This window comes from Eubalaena glacialis, chromosome 2, assembly GCF_028564815.1.
Source record: "Eubalaena glacialis isolate mEubGla1 chromosome 2, mEubGla1.1.hap2.+ XY, whole genome shotgun sequence".
Lineage (NCBI taxonomy): Eukaryota > Metazoa > Chordata > Mammalia > Artiodactyla > Balaenidae > Eubalaena > Eubalaena glacialis.
Genome location: NC_083717.1, coordinates 151,909,370 through 151,930,960, shown reverse-complemented (window position 1 = coordinate 151,930,960; position 21,591 = coordinate 151,909,370). Strand labels below are relative to the sequence as shown.

The 21,591-nt window shown below is 38.5% G+C and overlaps 1 protein-coding gene across 2 annotated transcripts; it reads right to left on the bottom strand.

Moving 5' to 3' along the window:
* Positions 1 to 413: 413 nt before the first annotated feature.
* Positions 414 to 17,568, bottom strand: NAA30 (N-alpha-acetyltransferase 30, NatC catalytic subunit). Of its 2 annotated transcripts, XM_061182603.1 has the most exons (5): positions 17,460 to 17,568; positions 16,420 to 17,200; positions 11,526 to 11,649; positions 9,706 to 9,761; positions 414 to 707 (listed from the first exon to the last, which is right to left on the bottom strand). In XM_061182603.1, exons 2-5 carry the CDS (start codon positions 17,197 to 17,199, stop codon positions 570 to 572), a joined length of 1,098 nt encoding a protein of 365 aa, XP_061038586.1. In that variant the 5' UTR covers position 17,200; positions 17,460 to 17,568; the 3' UTR covers positions 414 to 569. The 2 variants fall into 2 exon arrangements, with proteins under 2 accessions (XP_061038586.1, XP_061038587.1); XM_061182604.1 differs by lacking the exon at positions 414 to 707 and having other exon boundaries at positions 9,705 to 9,774.
* Between the last annotated feature and the right edge of the window lie 4,023 nt (positions 17,569 to 21,591).

The window sequence follows — 21,591 nt, the reverse complement described above, 5'->3', positions numbered from 1 at the left end:
TTAATTGTTATCTTTACTCATTGTTAAGACACACCCAACCCTACATAACATTGTTTTTCATTCACTAATCACTGAGGTACCAATATTCAAGAATGGAAATTTAATATTGAAAAAATAAAACCTAAAATTGAAGCTTTTCCCCCACCCCCTCAGAAAACTATGGCAGGTTTCGTGTGAAATGTTAGTATACTCAGAGATTTTTACAATCTACATTGGCTTTTTTAAGGAACAAAAATCATGTTCCACTTCCTGGTTCTGTGATAAAATTATCACTGTGTAAATAACAATGTCAGCAGACTTTGCAAATGAACAAACAAATCTTGGCTATCAACTGGCACATCTTGTTGGTACCAAAAGAACTCTTTAAGTTTAAAACAATCTCTTTTAATTCAGAACAAATGCGCCATGCCAAAGTGCAACAAATATTGTGCGACACTCAAATGAGACACTGACAGATAAGAGCTGCATGGAAATCAATAAATCCACCTGCAAAGCAATTCTGTACAAATTGCATTGCATGCAAAGGTCGATTCTGCATCGTTGGAAAGTTGTTCCTTGATGTCAGTTTCTCAACGCAGCCACAATTTAAGTCGCAGTGCATCAACTCCATTTAAATAGTATCTGAACAGCCTCTTATCTCGAACAAAACCAAGATTTTCATAAAGTTTCAAAGCAGACTTATTCGTTATTTCTGTTTCCAAAACAACCTTCAAAAAAAGAGAGAGAAAACTAAGTTATAATTTTATAATATTTGAAACTAATTTATAATTTCATAATTTGACAAATCACTTATAAACAATAAGATCAAATATTTAAGAAAAAGAAACTACATTTAATTGTTTTAAAGTTGATGGTGAAAACAGTAAATATTAATGATGTACAGGAAGAACCCAGAAAAACAGTCATCAGAATTATAAAAGTCTTTCTCTCTCAGGGCAAGGGGGGGTGGGAACACTGGGGACATTTTCTTTTCTACTGATTTTTGTGAAATGTTTGGAATTTTTAACAATGAGAATATATGTTTTATAGTAAAACAAAGATGAATTCGTTCCCTGTATAGTATGACAAAAAAAATGAAGAAAAAAATCAACAATCAAAGATTTAAGAAAATAAACCAGTACTTGAAACTATTCAGATTGACCTCCAACTCCTATATTTTCATTAATATGTCATCCTTTACCCTGGCGACAACTACCATATTTGTCTACAGTCAAGACCGGAGTCTGAAAACTATCGTCCTTAGACCAAATATGCCTACTGCCTGTTTTTGTAAATAAAGTTTTATTGAAACACAGCCATGCCCATTGGTCTGCATGATGTTTATTGCTGCTTTCTCAATACAACAGCAGACCTGAGCAGTCGCACCAGAGACCTGTGAGCTGCAAAGCCTAAAATATTTACTATCAGGCTCTTTGTAGGGAAAGTTCGCCAAACCTAGATCAAAGGTACCAAAACTTTAGTGTACCTGGAGGGCTTATTAAAATAGATTGCTGCACCTCCCCTCCAGAGTTTCTGAGTAGGTTTGGGGTGGTGCCCAAGACTCTGCATTTTTTAAAAATTGCCAGGTGATGTTGATTGCTGCTGGTAAGGAGACGACATTCTGAGAACTACAGTCTGAGAATGTCTAGACACTATGGATATCGACACTTAACAGAGGTATTAACTTCTATCTGGGTCTTTTAAAATATTACTGAACCAGTGGCCCTGACAATGAAGAACTGATACTTTTGACTATTATGTGATGTTCTTCTACTTTACTTCTACCTTCCCCTACCAAAATATCCTCTATCCCATCCTCCCAACTTTTACATACATAGCTCTATTTGCCTTTCTATTGATTCTCTACCTACCTCACTGAGAATCAACACAGTGAGTCACAGTTACTGTCGGGATGTTATAACCCCGAGGTGTTTGGAGTGGGAAAAAAGGGCAAAGTATAATTAAACAAAGGCCCAAGTAAAGCCTACGAGTCTCTTCCTGTTCTATCGCAAGCTATAAAAAAAAATCTGACAAGAATTCAAGCAACAGATATAAATAATAGAGAAAAGACTGTACTTCAACTCATCGGATCCAAAAAACTCATGATCAACGCCTCTCCAATTCCACACATCAGTAACAAGATCTCCATCCCATCAATGCCTCAAACCTAAAACCTAAGAGTCATCTCTGTACTTCTTTCCTCTCCACCCCCCTACATACATCCAAGCATTGAGTATTTCAATTTTCTCTCTTAAATCTCTCTTAAACTGATCCTCTTCTTTCTATCCCCATTGACGACATTCTAGTCTAAGCTGCCATCAACTTTTATTATAAATACAAGAAGAACCTCCTAACCCAAAGGTCTCCCACTCTAAGTATAGTGATGCTCGTTAATTCCCTGCTTACAACCATTTATTGACTCTCTTTTGTCCTCAAGAAAATGTCCACAATCTAACAGTAATCTAAAGAGACCTAAAAGGTCCATCAAGATATGGCCTCTACCTACCTTGCTAACTGTGCTTTAGGTCTCCCCCCCTTACTGGCCACGATCAACACTAAACTTTCAGTTTCTGGAACCCACCATTATCTTTCCCACCTTAGACCTTTCACATAAGCTGTTTTCTCTGTCTGGAAGAACACTCTTCCCATCCTCCTCTTCTTGCTTTTGGCCTTAGCATGTCACTTCCAGACTGGGTAGAGTATCTCTTTCCCTTCATACTACCCCACAGCACTCGGCACTGCTCCTTGTTCAACTGTACTTTCATTCAATGTTTGATGAGTATGACATCTTCCCCAGCTGGTGAGCCCAACAAGGACAGGGATCATGGGTATCTTGTTCACAGCCATTTCCTCTGCACCTAACACACTGCTTGACAGACAGAAGGCTCTTAAACATTTGTTAATTATATATGCCCTTAGTACCTTTCATTATATTACATACATTACATAAATACGAAACAAACGAAAGTACTGCCAAGCTTTTAAATGACCAGACTACTTAAACAGAAAGTATCATCTTATGGCAATTACCTATGCAAACAACTCATGACAGCAAATCACACACTAATCCAAACTTTAAAAAGATCTAAAAACAAGTAATTAATAGTTCAAGATCAAGGGAAAATGTTCCTATAAAAGTTATACAGCAAGCAAACTGGTTCAAGATGAAAATAAAAAGTCAACAATTTCTCTCTGCTCTTAAAAAAATGGAATTTAATGTTCAGTAATGTATGCCATCCTCCAGTTTGGAACATCCCAGTCTGGTCAATGCAATTTACCAGTTTGGAACTATTCTCTTGAGTAATTCCTAGAATTCTGTTTTATGCCAGCACCTAATTACAGCTAAAATGTTAAATCAAAACAATTAATATGAGAAGCAATAAAGCTGCAACAACTCAAAACTTAGAACTGATTTCACAGAAATAAAAAGGAGAGCGACAGTGTAAAAAAAATAACTAATACTTTTTGAAGGCTTACTAAGTGCTACGTAAAGCATTTCACATGCATTATCTCATATTACATGCATTTGTCATAATGTTATTTTCACAAGAACCCTATGAAACAGATATATCTCTAACTTACAAGTGAATGAAACTCAAGGCCACCAGTAGAACAAGAATAGACCAGACTCCAAATGTGAACTAGAGCTTAATAGTATCCACTCTTCTGTACCTGTGATTGCATCCCAAAGTAAAACAAAGCAGTGAATGGGAGATCTAACATAATGAAGGGGATCCAAGTCCATATTCATTAATATCTAGCAATCTAAAATATTCAAAACACAGCTGAGGCTAACTATAGCTACATAAATATACACTTGACGTGTAAGTTAAGAGTTGAATTCAGGTTTGTTGGCATTCTAACAGATTAATAAAATAAAGCCCAATTTACAGAAAAACATTACACAAAGGGCTAACACTTTGGTTAAAATGAAAAGATTCTCTCAGCACACTCACATTCTCTAATCAAAGAGATCATGTATTATTTGACACAACAGAAAATGCCACAAAAAAAGTAACTACTTTTTAACACTTAATTACGAAATTCTTATAAACATACTAAAAGAGAATCTGGGTTTATACTGGAAACTCTCTATAAAATTATTCTTTTAGTCCACATCATGGGAATATTACATAGGAAGCCAAAGCATAATAAGGTTATTTTAATCCTAAAGAAACTTGGCCAAGTTGAATTCTACTTAACAGAAAATAAGGGTTACAGTGAAGTTCTACGGATTCTCTCAGGAACAAACCATTGTCAGGATAAGCCAAACCATTACAGTTTAGAAAGCCTTTTTTTAATATTACAGGCTAGGAGCTCCTGGAGGGACGGCAAGCACTATTTTATTGTCTAGCACCTCACAGGCCTTACACCAACAATGCTGACTGAAAAATTTTATTGCTCTTCATAACATCCCTTTAAGATCAGAATCACCATCACACTGCACAAAGAGACAGATTTTAAAAAGTTAAATGACTTTCCTACAATCACACAACTATATCGACAGAAGATGGATCTAGAACCCAGGCTTATCATATCCAGTTCTTTAACTAGGCCAAACTACTCAACCAAAAATCCTTACAGTTTAAATAATTCTATTTTACTCTGTTCTTTACCTAGCAGCCTCTGTCTCACAGCCAAACTATATGTTTCCAATGAAACTAAAAATGTTAAACATATAATTATTAAACACAAAAAGCTTAAAAGTCATCTTGTACATTACCATAAAATGTATGTTATTTTGTTAACATGTAACAGGTTTATCATTGGTTATTTAAATAAATTTGGCCACTGTTGGTGGGAATATAAATTGCTACAGACATGGAAAACAGTGTGACGGTTCCTCAAAATTAAAAATAGAACTATCATATGATCCAGCAATCACACTTCTGGGTATACAACCAAAGGAAGTAAAATCAGGACCTCAAAGACGTCCCCATGTTCATTACAGCATTATCACAATAGCCAAGATAAGGAAACAACCTAAATGTCCATCAACAAATGGATGGATAAAGTGGTGCGCGTGCGTGCGTGCACACACACACACACACTCTAGAATCTTTTTTGGCCTTAAAAACAGAAATACTGTCAGTGTGACAACATGGGTGAACCTGGAGGGCATTACCCTAAGTGAAATGCATCAAACAGAGAAAAACAAATACTGCGTGATCTCACTTATATGCAGAAACTAAAATAGTCAAACTTAATAGAAGCAGAGTGTAGAATGGTGGCTCCAAGGGGCTGGGGACAGACAAAAATAGGAAGATGCTGGTCAACTAAAAATGTTTTAAGGTCACATACTGCACACTTAAACTCCATTAAGAAATTCTGATTCCAGTATATTTTCATCATTTATGAGTTACTTCTGAGTATTAGTATCATAGTAACCATACCATAAATCTAAAAAAAAATTTGAAATTTATATTTCCAGAGATGAAGATTTCAGGGACGTCTACAGCTTAAAAAGCAAAGTACTGGGCTTCCCTGGTGGCGCAGTGGCTGAGAATCTGCCTGCCAATGCAGGGGACACGGGTTCGAGCCCTGGTCTGGGAAGATCCCACATGCCGCGGAGCAACTGGGCCCGTGAGCCACAATTACTGAGCCTGCGTGTCTGGAGCCTGTGCTCCGCAACAAGAGAGGCCGCGATAGTGAGAGGCCCGCGCACCGCGATGAAGAGTGGCCCCCGCTTGCCACAACTGGAGAAAGCCCTCGCACAGAAACGAAGACCCAACACAGCCATAAATAAATAAAAATTTTAAAAAAAAATTTAAAAAAATAACAAGTAAAGTACTGTTCATCATGTTGCTCCATTCATTCTAATTTATTTCCAAAAAAAGTACATAAAAGTAAATGGCCACCATGTGGGTTCATTATTTTAGGTACACAAGAAAACTCATTCATGTTATTTGTATATATTTTTCTTACTATTTCCCCTAATGTAAAACCCAAGCTCAAGAAGCTTCTCCTAGTAGCCACTAAATGTTTGGCATCCAGACCACAAAGAGGAGTAACCAAATTCAAGCCAGATTAGCAATATAGGTAATGCATTTCTTATTCATGAAGTAATGAATCCACCTGTTTCTTTTTTTGATGCTATAATTTTTTAGTCAGATCCAAATATACAGAAAATGGAAAAGATCTTTAGCTACGCTGTTTAACCATGTCTAATTCTGATATAAAAAGTTAGGAAAGTCATAGTAAGGCAAAATGAAAAGATCTATTAGACCAGAAGAATAATACCATTGTTATTTGGGCAAAAGCAAGATCTACATTTCAACTCTGTGAAATGTACAGATCTACATTTCAACTAACCTCCGTTTAATTCACTCTGAATTTATCTTAAAATGACAAGTGGCAACCAAAAGCAATATAAACATGACTCAAGGTCATAAATAAATTCTGCAAAAGGAACAGAAAGTAAAAATTGACTGGATGTGCACAGTAAAGCTTCATAGAGATTTCCAAATGTATCTCTCTTAATAGGCTCATAGATTCAAAAATCTCTCTCTGTAAGATTAAAAAAACAGCAGCATGACCTAAGTAGTAGAAAATGTAACTTTAAACCCTTCCCGAATGTCTTTCTGATAATTTGTCAAAATTTCTTAACACTTTAAAAGAAAGGAAGGTTGGCCTAACTTAATGAAAGTAAAATCACATGTCAGTTATTTTATAATTTGGTCATTGTATTCTTGGAGAATTACAATTTCAAAGTTTTCCTCAGAACAATGAATTATATACAAAACTATTTTTATATATAATTGCTTTTATCAAAAGGTATTTTAATAACTTGGTTAACCCTGCAGATATATATTTTTTTCAGATATATTTTTTTTATGTACACACACGCAAAAAAAAAAAAGACTGCTGTTCCTAGAAGCTTAGAGAGAAAGACAAGTTAAAAACTAATTAGATTGGGAGATGGGGATTGACATATATACACTAATATGTATAAAATAGATAACTAATAAGAACCTGCTGTATAAAAAAAAAAACTAAAAAAAAAGAAAAGAACTAAAAAACAATTTTTTTAATGAAAAAAAATAATTAGACAAATCAAAATTCAAAAGTCCACCGCCCCCCCCCGCAAAAAAAGAGGCATAGATAAGATACTGGAAGCACAAAACTGATCATTCAACCAATATTTATGAACCATGTACTCTCTCACAAATGCTATGCTAAGTACTAAGAATACAGCAGTAAACAAGAAACGGTATCTCTGCTCTCAGTGGCTAAGGCACAGTCTCTGAACAAGTAAATTTAAGCATAGTAAGTATTACAGAAAGGGAGGTCAAGAAAACCACAGAAGGTGCAATTGATTCTGTCCAGAGGATCAAGGAAAACTTAAAAGGAGTTGTTGATATCTGAATTGGGTCTTAAAGACTGAGAAGCATTTTAATAAGCAGAGGAAGACCAAGAAGCTACTGGGTCTAGCAAATACAAACTAGTTACACTGAGGGGAAAGAAACCAAACCAAACCAAACAGGATGAGATGGTAATATAAGGAAGTAGAACCAACAAACACACTACCATCAAAAATTAGAAGGGTAAAGAGGATAGAAGAGTTTGTTGCTTATATGGTTTAAAACTCAATGAAAGGGAAAGTGAAAGCCTAATAAAGAGTAAGCAAAAGTTCTGTCCCTTTCTACAGCAAATCCTTTATCTGAACAATATGGGGCACAGATAACCAATTTTTTTAAACCATGGAAGACTTCCCTAATCCAGAGGCAGAGCTATTCAAACTGCAAAAACCATCCACTTAAAACCATACAACAGAAATAAGTTCATGGAACTATACCCATTTCACTCTAAGATTGAGTAAAACTCATTGCTTGAAAAGAAAAATGAATCAGAATTTTAGGCCCACAATGAATAGTTCTACCATAAAATGTATCACTAATTTAGGCCTTAACTTTAAGACTATAACAATATAACCAAAATCTCATCATTCCTCAGAACTTTCAAAGAAAAACCAATACTATTTAAACATTTGATCAGCTAAGTAAAGCATACTACCTGTCTCATAGTCAGTAACTAGGATAACTCAGAAAAGGCTTTCATAAGGGACATAATACTCCCTCCTTATAACATCCTTGTTCACTGGGAACCACACTACTCAGTAGAGGATCCAAATATGGTCTTATCATCCCAAAGATTTCTCCGAACTGTTAAGCAGCTTTTGTGAAGCCTGACTTCTATTCTTGATGAGCTGTCTAAGCCAATACAGCCATGGTCCATGTTGGACTTACACTCACGAAAAAATGTGTATTCAATTTTATACTCAAATTTTAGTTACCAATGATGTAGATAATCAGGGCCACTGTACCTTTTACTTTTTGAAATTAAAAGCTGTGAATATGAGATCCTTTGCCATGTGTGAATTTTCTTATTCGGGGTAAAAAAATTAAATATCCGTAAATCCCAGGATGTCTTCCCTGTGCCCAATATGTCTGTAGGCCTTCTCATACAACCACCATTTAGTGTGATCTGTCAAACTACGAAGTATGAATGTGGACAAAGAGCGTGAGAGTACTCTGTAGGACACCTGTATTGACATGGAATCCTGTTCATGAGTCACTGTTAAGTAGAAAAAGCAGTTATAGCAGAATAATAACTGTGATTTCATTTGTATAAAAAAGTATGTGTAAACATTTGCATCCACATGTGCTTAGAAAATGGGAGGATGCAAACTGCAAGATTAATAGTAGCTATAAGTGGAAAGAAAGATGAAGAGTTGAAAAGCGTGAAGATGGTAAAAGAAAGGACTTTGCACCCCAAATACACACACACAAATAATGATGGTTAGTGATTGTGAATAAATTTTGTACCAAAAAAACCCCACTTAAAAAAAAAAGAAAGTAACCAAAATAAGTTACTTATTGAAGTCAGTCTAAGAAAAAAATTACCGAATTTCAAGTATTTTGAGAACTCTCTAAGGCACATTTGCCCTCCAATAATAAAGACAAGTGTTAGTAGTAACGCTCATAAAATTACTAGCACAACTCTGGTCCTTCTTAGTCACCACTGTTATATTAAAGATATCTATACTTCCCTAGTTTATACTTATTCCCTTCCACATTATATAATAGTAAATCTTAACATTCCCAACCACCACTATTACTTATTGAGCACCTACCATATGTAAAGCACAGTGCTGCAGGATACAAAGAAACCACCTGCCTTCAGGCCTTACAAACAAGCTGTAGAGAGAAGATGCTTTTATGCTAATTTACAGATAGCTCTACATTTAAAAAGTGGTTGTCTTTCCCCCCTCCAGCCTTATTATTTAATGCTGAGAGATTTTTTCAAATGTGAAATGTTCTTCATATGGGCTGACAGTTGGCCCACAGGAAAAAAAAAAAAAGTATTATTTAGAGAGAAACCAAGGCCAATACACAAGTAAATTACAATAAGGTTTATAATAAGAGCTACCTTAAATGATTTAACTGATAACAAATCAGAGTTCTGAATACCAATTATTTACTAAAAATATCTAAAATTTTACCTTTACATTCTGACACAAATTTTAGCTCCCATTATCATCTTAAAATTTGTTCTAGGTCAAAATTCATGTGTTTTAAAATGGAATATAATTTTCAGCACAAGTTACATTTGTATAATAATAGCTTGCAATGAAATCTGCAGTACAATTTATTATGGGCTATTTATAAAAATACCCAGTAGAATACAGCCCAGGATAAAAGGTCTTAAACATTTAGAAAGACTCACCTCATCACAGTCTCCTTCAACCATAGCATATATAGCTTTCTTAACCAAGTTAGTACCTAGAATACAGAGCTGAGTATTAATGAAGTAAAAAATGTAATTAGTTTCTTAAAGATACCTAAATTATAATATTCATAAGCAGCAAAGAAATGTCAAGTGCTGGGTTCTACCCTGAATGCGATACACAGATTATCTCAAATTAAGTGGGAAAAAAAATTTAGACTTAAAACTGAGAGGCCAATAGGAGCTATGCATAGCAATACAAGTTTCCTCTTGAAAGACCTATCTCCCGATATGTATCCTTTTCTCAGGTGTAAATGCTATTTAATTCCAAGGAAAAAGGGAAGATATAGCCAGAGCAACCCAGGAACTTCTTCAGCTGGTAAGAACTCACTCCATGACCTTTGAGCCAATCTTGCCAAAGATCACACCAGAATTGCTGTGACCCAGAGTGGGCCCAAGACACTGTGATAGTTTCCACAAACCTTATAGTAAGCCTGGGCACACCAAATGATGTCAGTGGTGTGTCTGTATCCTAGGTTAGGGTCAGATATACTTAGCACATTAAAGGGAAAACAAATGCTAAATTTGATCTTGAGAGAAGAAATTCAAATTTTCTCTCTCAATTTTCAAACCATGAACACAAGCAAGCACACGTTACATGGGCCATACAAAATATGTCTGAGGGCTAGGATGCAACCTTCAAGGCACTGGTTTCTGCCCTCTGAAGTAGCCAGACAATTTGCCTATCATTTGCCATGAGTCCTTACCAGCTCTTTTTAATACATCAAAGACTCGAACTTGGCTTGTATAACAAGCCCAATTCATTAAACATCTTAGTGGCAAACCGTTAACACTAAAAGAAAAGTTGGCTGAACCTAATGTATTAAGTAAACCTATTCATAATGACTTCTCATGATGTCTCAGACTGTGTGAACCAGTCTTAAACTGGACATACACTCATAGTTTAAAAAAGAAAAACTATAAGTGACAAAACTGCTAGTAATTAAATACTGGTACAGGCATCAAACTCTTTTTTCATGAACACTTACTTAGCTTCAGTACCTCTCAGAATTTGCCATGCTCAGACAAGTGCTTGTCTACCTGATCCTCCATCTTGAACAAAGAGCCAGTAGGTCTTAGACACTATGACAGCGGTTCTTAACAGGCTTACATCATAGCCACCTGGGGAAATTTCAGCCCTACTTCTAACAGGACAAATAAGATTCTCAAGGGGAGGGGCCTAAGCATTCATTTTTAAGCCACCCAGATGATTCTAATGACCATTATAAACCAAGAGTATAAGATTAACTGCAAATGCCAGGAAAGGTAGCCCAGGAAAGAGATGAGTTTGGGAATAGTAGTAAGAAACAATTCTTCTTTCTCCTGGTCCTCCCTGAATTGCTAATATAATGTTTGATGACTAGTACTAAATAATGGTAACAATTTCTCTATAATTTTGCCTTGATTGAGGACCATTTAACCCAAGTACAGACAGCTGCTTGAGCGCTGTGATCAAGCACCCTAATAATGCTATTAAAAACTGCAGAACTTAGTATAATGCAAAGCAGTTTGGATGTGATCAAAACAATGTCTGGAGATGAAAACTCATCACCTTCTAATTGTTAGAAAGATAATCTCTCAAATAATTAGACAGTAATAAAGGAAACAATTCATTTTAAAAACATTTTGAAATAAAAGCAATCAATTTTCTTCCCTCAGCTTCATGCTCATTTCTACATACTATTTACATTTAAGTCTTCTGCTTCAAAAAAAAATGAAAAGAACTTAGGCATTTTTTTGTGACATAATATTTTTCTTACCAATGCCATTTCTCCTGTATTTGGAATCCACCGCTAACATGGCTATATAACCTCTGCGGAACATCTTTTTGTGCATATCCAACTTGCAAACGATGGCACCTACACACTCCTCCCCTACCATGGCCTTAAAAATAAACAAACAGTTACAAAGAATACATTGCCATCAGGTATTGCACAATTACCCACGGAAACAGCAGCCAACCACTGGTCAGTGTTTTTGAGGGAGGAAGAAATAATGAGAATTCTAGCAAGAGAGCAGTCACAGAAGCGTCAGATATCTAAATCCCAGAACTCCGTCAAATGTTCTAGTTTTAAATTCTTTCAACATTCTTTAGGACATGAATTTCTTAGGCTCATTATTAAAGCCTAGGGGGAAAAAAAAAGCAAATTTCCACATGGTAAACATTCAGTACTTTATGAGGTGCTTATAATTAGTTGCAATAAAGAGCTACATGTTTAAGATCTGGGAAATGGGAAACGTGAAAATAATTTTTTTAAGAAAGTCTTTTCATTAGATATCACAAAATATTATGAAACTTATCAACAGAGTACTATAAATTTATATTTAATTATAATAAAGTTTTAGTGAAAGACAGATATAAGACATAATATTTATGCCTGAATAATAGTTAGATTTTGACCAGGGAAGAAAAACCTAAAGGAAAAAGGATTATTTTTAAGGTATTCCTTAGATCCTACCCAAGGGGTTTTTGTTATTGAAAGACTACAAAAACTAGATATACGATGGTCTCATTTTTAGGACTCTCCTGACAGTGTGAGTCATTGCCATAAAGCTCAAAGAATATCTAGAACTCAAAATCAAAGCTTCATATTAAAGCAAAAGCTGTAATTTTTACAGAGCTTTCTATTTTAATAAAAATGTACAGCCTTCCAAAGATTACTTATTAAATAAAAGCTAACCAGCCTCCATTTTCATTAAAATTTCCAGTATCACCATTGAAAATATGTTTTTCAAAAATTCCATCACCAACAAAAAGTTCTAGTAAATATTGTATTCTGGTAAATATAAATAGGGCAATAGTTCCAATTGTTTAATAATGTGTCAGACAGAAATACTTGTTTGCTGTAAAGAGCCCTCATAAAAAAAATACGAAAGCTTCAAATCATCTCTTAATAAAATTAACTTTTCAGAAACGATTTCAACAACAAAAACCAGGAATGGGTTAAAAAAATCAATAAGCAAAGCCCAATTTACACTTAATACCTCTCTTATCTTGAATCTGTTGTGACTTTTTTTAGTTCATCTTTCTGTAAATTGATTAAAAAGCCTTTTTTTCAACTGTGGAGAAATCTTTAGGCAAGATAATTCTAATCCATTTCACGCAAGCCTAAACTAGGTCAGGAGGGCTATTAATTTTATTTATTTATTTTAATTGAAGTATAGTTGATTTACTTTGAAGGGGTATTAAATTCAACAATCCACACTAATTCATTTCTGTTTTATCAACACAATCCAAAATTATTTGAGGTCAATAAACCTCTAAAATTGTTATTTCCATTTTCATTCATGATAAATCAATCTGGTTCTTTCAAAATTCTTTTGAAAAGTAAAATTTCTTTCTGTATTAAGTCCTGAAACATATACAAAAGTTGCCTGGTTGAACAGCATTTTCTGATTTGAACATAACTTATTTCAAATAGATGTGTGTGGCTGTGTGTGTGTGTGCATACATCAGAGATGAGAGGTACATTAAAAAATTTTTGACCTGACCTCATAAGCTAGGAGAAATGAAAATCTATACAAATCTATGATACAAAATTATAGGACACCTACATTTCACAGTTAATAAACCATCCAAAAGGGAAAAAAATTAAAACCACTAGACACAACATAACTGGACAATACTTTCAAACTGGATAGGCATTTCAAACAAATCTTCTTTGTCCTCAGACCAAGAAAGTAATAAGCAAAGTATTATATTAGTTCACTCTTAGACTAGATTGATTTCTTACTAATCAAGAATCTATAGGAACAAAAATCAAGTTGTACACATCATTTAAAAATAAAAGCCCAATATGTGATTCACTGTTATTAGTAAGATGTTTAGTGAGGAAGGCCAATTCTGTATTTTTTCCTGATAAATTGCTGATGAATATACACTTACAAGAATCACTGAACTGCATGTTAAGTTTTTACAAATAAAATCTTCTGCACATACATTTGGAACTCATGCTATTAAAGTGTGTTCTTTTTTTCGAGGATGGGAACTGAAAAATTCCAGGCAAGATTAAAATTGAACTCTACAAGACCAAATGCTTGTCAATCTGTAACATTTGTAAAATATAAGTTGTGTGAAATACGGATTCCCAAATTCCAGAATATCACAAATAGGAAAACAGAGGAATCTGGAAATTTAAATTTAGAACAAATAACAGAAGTACTATAATATATCACTGGTAATAAGTTTAAGAAGTTCAAAAAGGCACCAACAACTGAAAATACCATGAACTCAAAAGAGACAGAGATAAATTAGTTAAGTACAGAGAAAATGACAGTGCCTCCCATTTGTACAGTACCATACTTTCACATCTGTTACAATTATTAGGAAGAATCATTGGAAACTGTCACTTTTGTTAGTCAAATATGGTCAAGTATTGGCGATTTTCTAAGGTTCAACCACATATATTCCATTTGATCCACTGCAGGTTACTCATGGAAACCAGGAACATTCTGGAGATTTCTAGTCTCTTAAGATCGATGTCTGCAAGGACAACTATTCCTTGGTGAAGCATAACTTGGTGACACAAGGATCTTGGCTGAATGACTCAAGGGTATTGTCATTTTTCAGCTTCTTAGTTGTCTCCATAATGACAGGCCAGGAGACCTGGGTTCTAGCTTTACATCTCCGGACACTAAATATCTGGAGATGTGAACATTTTAAGTCGCTCTGGTCTTTAATTTTTTTTCATTAAAAAAAAAAAAAATGAAGCTGAACTAGATTATCTCTAGGATCCTTTATAGTTCTAAAATAGTATGAATTAAAATAAACATACACTTATATTTGTTTTAAATTAGTTCTCATGAGAAATTCAAATTTTTTAAACGCCAATATAAAGGCCTCAGTTCCAAATGGCCTCTGATTGTTTAACTATTGTTTTATGTTCAATACCTCCAGATCCATACTTGCATTAGTAAACCTTACAGGTCAACCACTTGCGTATTATCATAATTTCTAAATATTCAGAGTTTAATGTTAAACAAACTGGCTATTAAGGGTTAAAGTTCAAATTAGCTGTTGAATTGGGAGGAGTCTATGTAAAATCAAACTAAAGTTTACTAATATTCAGTTTATCAGAGTTTAAAATGGCAGACAAGTTGAGAGAGGTCTAGGTAATACCAGAACTCAAAAGTTGACTAATCATCACACATACACAACTATTTTCTGGAATTAACAGAAATACATACACTATTTCAATTTAAAGTGTAACTAAATTGTATGCTTTTGTGAATTAACTTACAATTAAATCAATCCACAATCTTCAGAATTTATAATAGCATTTGATATGACATTTATAATAATGCTATGAAAACCATCTTCCCATATTCATTTGACACAGACGTGTCTTAGAACTTCTATTTTGATGCAACGATTAGAATCCTGTAAGAGCAGTTTTGTAGAATATAAAATAGGTCCCAGTTTAAACAAACATACTAAACTGAAGTTTAGCAAAGTGAACGCAGAAAATAGCACAGCTACCATTATCAACAATACTGAGGTTATATTTTCAGATCACCACCAAGCTATAGAATCAAAAAGACAGATTTCTAAAGTATTGTCAAAGCATCTTACAGAGAATTAGTAAATGCAATTAAGTCAATTCTAAAACAATAAATAACGGTAGTGGCTTTTCCCTTCACATATCATAAAGCACTCCTTAAAAGCATGTTGTCTTTCTTCAATAAAATTCAATGGAAACAACATGCTTGTGAGTACATGATACAAAGCACATACCTGCCATCAATATTTAAGTGAAAAGTTTCATAGACTGAAATTGGTCAATATTATTGGGAAACTATTGGTACTACCAGTACTACGTAAGTCAAAAAAAAAAAAATTATTCAGCTTGTTTGGTTAAGCCAAGTCTTTTTTACTCACATATTAAGCAAAAAATATGTCAACTATATTACACACAAGCCAGCAATAGTACTAGAACTTAAGCATATCTATGACCAGCTTCTTTAAAAAAAAGAAAAAAAAAATTAGATCAGTAACAATTTCACACTTAGTTTCCTACACTCCCCAAAAGGGTATTTTGTCCAAGTTTCAGGAGTCTTACAGCCACCAGAAGTGTTAGTAGCGCCTTCTGCAACCATGCACCAGAAAGCAGGCTGGCTTCAACTGCTAACTGCCCTGCTGAAGTAAAAGGAAACAATCTCCATAATTATGGAATATGCTTCTAAGATTTAATTCTCCAGTGTGGCCACAGCAAGTTTACTGACAATCATGTTCACCAAAACATGTTTACGCATACACTCTTCCCTGATTATGGCTGTAATTGAGAGATTAATAAAGCCTGTATCCGAACAGCACCATGTTCAAATTAAATGACTGCAAAGTGCTTTGAGGATGAGGGAGGATAATTAAAGACGGTTAAACATGATTATAAGCTAATGTAAACAGGATACAAGACCCCCAACATGCATCACACAGGCTTATTGCATTTACATCAGTATCAAGTTAACCCGGATCATGAAGCCTTACCTTCAAAACAGTTTCATTAAATAATGAGGAGTGCATACACGCACTTTACATCACGTAACGTACTATGAAATGCAGGATACATCCACTGCCAATCCAGCCCTCACACTCCCTGCCCCGCACGGCCTGGATCTCTCTGCTGGGTTCACCCTTTTTTCATTCCACCCACTTACCAAGAAGCACAGCTGTGGCCAGTTGTGGATAAAATATCTATAGGTATAAATGGAGTAGGGTTCAGACAGATCTTTGGTGATCAGTCTCATGATATCGGGCATTTGCAGCTCGGATTCATATCGGACATAACGTATAGTCCGATCCTCCCCAGGCTCAACCTCCCGGCCTGAAGGGCTTCTCAAACTGCAGCCGGCGGTCAGGGATGAAGATAGCAGCCGCACCTGCTCGTCTTCCTCCTCCCCCTGCTCCGTGCCCTCCGCCAGTCCATTGCGGGCCGCCGCGGGATCGCTCGCCGCCGCTGCCTCTGCGGGGCTGGGGAGCGCAGTTCTTGCATTATTGGGGAGGCAGGGAGGGGGGCTCTCGCCCGAGTGTACCCCGGCTCCTTTTGTTGCAGTCGCTCTGGGGCCCCCGGCGGGGGTGGCCGTGACCGTGGCCGCCTCGGCCGCGCTCAAAACCTTGCTCTTCAGGGAGGCGGCCGCCCGGAGGTGCCGCAGTTCGGGGTTGATCAATCCGTTGAGCTGCAGCTGCTCCTGCGGCGGCTGGGGGCAGCGGACGCACGGATGCCCCTTGGCCGCCGCCGTCGCCTCGCCGCCCGCCGGGGTCCCGCCGCCACCGCCGCCGCCGCCGCCGGCTTCGTGCTCCTCGTCGTCCTCCTCGTCCTCGCTGCAGCAGGCGAGGGCGGCCCCCGCCGGGAAGGGGCAGCGGGGCTCGGCCGCCGCCGAGGCCGGAGGTGCTGGTGGTGGGAGGAGGCTGCTAGGCCCAGGCGGTACCTCCGCCATCCTAGAGGAGACACAGACCGAGAGGGGAAGCCATGAGACCCGGCCGACGAGCGCGGAGCAGAGGGGGCGGGGGGCGCCGAGGGCGGGGGGGGGAAACAAAGGCAGAAACCCTCCCTCACAGAGCTGGCGCCCCAATTCCGCGGGCCCCCCCAACTCTTCAGCGCCGCCCAGCTGCTCAGCCGGCCACCGTCCCCGTCCGCCCGCGCCCATCCGCCAGCCCTGTCACCCGCGGCCCCTCCCCGTCCCCACCGCAGGCTCACCCCGCACAGGTCACCGCCGCCACTGCCGCCACTCCTCTTCCTCCTCGGCCGCCGCCGCCTCCCGCACCGCCGCGGCTGCCTCCGCCGCCGCCAAGGCTCACCCTCAGCCGCCGTCGCCGTAAAGCGCCTCGGCTGTTACCCCGGGTAAAGTTTCCTGGGCCTGGCTTTACGACACTTCCCTGCCTGCCGGCTGCCGGGGCCGAGGGAAAGGGGCGTGGAGGGAGGTGACCTGTGGAGGGGCGGGGACGAAGGTGTCTCCTACGGGCCCCGGGGGAGACCGCGTGCTAATGGGTGGGGCTGTAGGGCGGGGAAGTTGCAGAGGGCTTTGGAGTCACCAGCTCCCAACCCACTGTCCTCGGCCTTGGGGCTCAACCCGCGGATCTTGCAGCGCGAGGCCCGGGAAGGATGGGCGGGACAGGCGCTCCCACGGAGCTGCCGCGAAGCCCGCCCGCTCCGGGCCTGCTGCCCCGGCCTTGGACAAGTCTCCTAAAAATGCTTTTCCTCAGCTGTACAACGTTTAACCTTAGCTCTGACCGGGGGCGGGGGTAGGGCTACCCGCGTCCCTTAAAAATGGAACAAATCTGGAGAGAAAAATCCCTGAAAAGGAGGAGATGTTAAAAACTTTGAACTGTGAAAAATATGGGAATGACTGAAGAAATCTGGTCGTTTGCAATGTGAATTAGGTTTAGTCTTTGCCCCTTCGAAGCAAGAGAAAGTGGACAGGTAGTCCTCTGGCTCTCTCCTCATCCCCTTCACCCCGCCCAGGAAAACTAGAAGTAAATGGGATTAACAGGTGCGGGGCAGCTGCAAGCACGCCTGGGGAAGAGTTAGAGACGTTGAAAGAGAGTGACAATGGCTAAGAAGCACGTTCCTAAACTTGTAACCCGCATTGTGATAGGGTGAGAAGCACCAGTCAAGAGGTGTCCTGAACCTGCTCCCCGCCTGCTCTTAACAAGTGGTCCCCCTGCGCGGATGCAGAGGGAGGAGAACTGCCGCACGCGCCTGAGCGGGAGGTTCCGCTCTTTCCGCTCTGGTCCACAGCCACGATTTCCATAAGACGAACACAGGTAGTGTTAACTCACCAGCACACGGAGGAAGTTAGGTTTTTTAAACTGAATGTAGAGCTGGGCAGGTCTGCAGCAGATGACTGTTTTCAGGGATATAATTTTCTGTTTGCAATTTTTGCCGTAATCTAAACTAAAAAGTAGAATTCATTGTAGCGTAGCTGTTAGATACAATTGTTAAGGTCCTTGTCACTAAAGATGTTCAGGAAGTACTATCACCTTCTATCTAGAAGGTCAACCTATAGTGATAAAAATAGTAATATAATGTGTTACTATGTGCCAGGCACTGTCCTAAATATCTTACGTGTATTTATTAACTCATTTATAGGTTTTTATAGAAATACATTTGTGCACAAATAGACATGTAGAAGCTTATTTATTTTAGCCTTGTCTATAGTAGGAATAAATAATTCCAGACCACCTAAGTATCTGTCAATACAGGAATGATCTTATGATACATAAATACTATAGAATATTACTGTTAATTATGTTATTGTTTAAAAGATTGAAACACATATATTGGCACGCCTCCCGTTACTACAGCTGCATTGCAGATTACCCCACAACATGTGGTATAAAAGAACTATTTATTATGCTCACAGATTCTTGTGGGTCACGAATTCATACAGAGCACAACAGGATGACTTTCTCTGTTCCATCATGCATAGGGCTTCAAGTGGAAGACTGGAGGCCGAGGACTGGAATCAGATGAAAACTTTTCACTCTCCTGTTGATGGTTGATGCTGGCTGGAGACCGCAGTTTGACCTCATGTAGACCATGTTGTCTTTTAGTATATGGGCTAGTTTGGGCTTCATCACAGCTTAGTGGCTGGGTTCCAAGGGCGAGTATGCCAACAGAGAGAGAGAGCCAGGTAAAAGCATATTGCCTTTTATGACTGAGCCTTAGAAATTATGCAGTGTCATTTCTGCTGCACTCTATTTGTCCAGGTTCCAGAGGAGGGGAAATAGGCCCTATCTCTTGACCGGGGAGAGGCAAAGTTCTTAAAGAGCATGTGGGACCAGAAGTATTGGCTGTGGCGTCTTTGGAAATTACAAGTTGCCACAGGTGCTTACATGGAAAGACCTCCTAAATACCTTAAGGGTAAATAAATGAGATGTATAATAAGTACAGTGTGATCCCATTTATGGTTTTTAAAAAGTACAAAACAAAGCTATATTTCCAAATGTACATACAATGTTTAAAGATAGGTGTGTTTCAAACCGCAATTAAATATTTGTGTAGTTTTATTTTACATGCCATGTGGTTCTTAATCCTACTAATCCTATCTGTTATACATAAAGCCATGAATATGAGTGTCCTTAGCTTTGTTTTATCCTAAATGAAAGAAAAGACATACATCAAATTTGAGGGCTATAGAATTTAATCAAAGTATGAATATTAGTATATTGTTTTACCACCTGTAATCCTGGAACGCTATGAGATTCCCAGGTAAAATGTTTTAGTTAGCAATTTGATTCTTCCCTTTGAACTTGTGGTGGGGAGGGGTGAGTGCTGACAGTCTGCTCTTTGACCCTCTTTCCCTTTGAGAACAGTGGTTGGCAATCCCCATTGTAGGCACAGATTTTGCTTGTAGAACTGAGGCCCCAGGAGAGTATGAGGAACCAGAGAGCGCTATGGTCAAATGGTCCCCATTTCCAGTACTTTCAACCTCATTCTAACTTTCATAAGCTGCCCAAAGACATGGACATGCTGATTCACATATCTCCATCTGGACTGGGGAGAATTCTGTATTCCTACCTACATATTAAAGCTATCGAAAACTCTTGGTTTTCAATTTCGCTGTGCTCCCAGCACAGCACTCTAGAATTATCTTACCTGTCTTCCAGGCTTGCTTCATCCAGCAGCAGCTATCCTTGACCACTACAGTGCTTGCTTCACACTCCTTCTCAGCAGATGATTCTGCCATCGTTTCACTAAGCAAAATGAAGTATTCCATAGGTGCACTCCCTCAATGTTCTCCCCTCCTATAAATGCATCTATATCTGAACTTACTCTTAACCTCCTTCCCCCCAGTCTTAGTGGGAGGGAGACGGCCCAGTTCTTCAAGACTAATGCCTCCCTCCACCTGTGAGCTTGATGCCATCTCTTTCAGTCTTCTTTGGGACTTGTCCCATCATTGTTTCTGTCTCCTGAATTGTCATTGGTACCTTTGCTGGCTACTGCCTCAAAGTTTATAAATGTGCTCCATCTGGAGACCTGCTACCATGGTTTCTTCCTCTTCTTTCCATCACAGTGAAACTTCTAGTCTGCAATAAATAGGTAGCCACTCACTGTCTCCACTCAGGTGCAAGTTTGCTCTTCAACCAATTGGTTGGCTTCCACCTCAGCCCTTCCACTAACACCTTTCTGGCAAAAGTCACCCTTTATGGGAATATCCCAGGCGGTCCAGTGGTTAGGACTCTGCCCTTCCACTGCAGGGGGCATGGGTTCCATCCCTTGTCGGGGAACTTAGATACTGCAAGCCGCAGAGGTTGGCCAAAAAAAAAAGAAAAAAAACAGTCACCCGTTATAAAGGCTAGACCCAATAAACTCTTTTCCACTCTCGTGTCACTTTATTCCTCCATGGCATTTGATCCTGCTGTGCTCTTCTGAAAACTCTGCTTGGCTTCTGTCATACCACTATCCTTTGCCCCCCTTCTCTGAACATTCCTTCTCTATTTTTCTTGATAATAGTGGTCTACAATCATAATAGTAGTAGCTAGCGTTTATTGTGGGCCTACCCCATACCAAGTATGTTATAAGCAGTAGCCCATTCAGTTCTCACAATAACCCTATGAAGTATGCAGTATGAATTGGTGGTTAGAAGCCAAACCAGAATTGAGTTGCCAGCCTATTTCTGTGTCAGTTACTGGAAAGGGGCTGGATTTACTTTTATATCAATTAGGTCTATTTGAGGCTGAGAGTAAGATGAGCTTCTTCTGATTATGGCTTGGAGGGTAGGAGGGAGGCATAAAGAAATGTCAATAATAAAAGTGGCTTCAAATCCTGACTCTGCCACTTACTAGCTATGTGGTCTTGGACAGCTTAATGTTTCTGGACTTCAGAT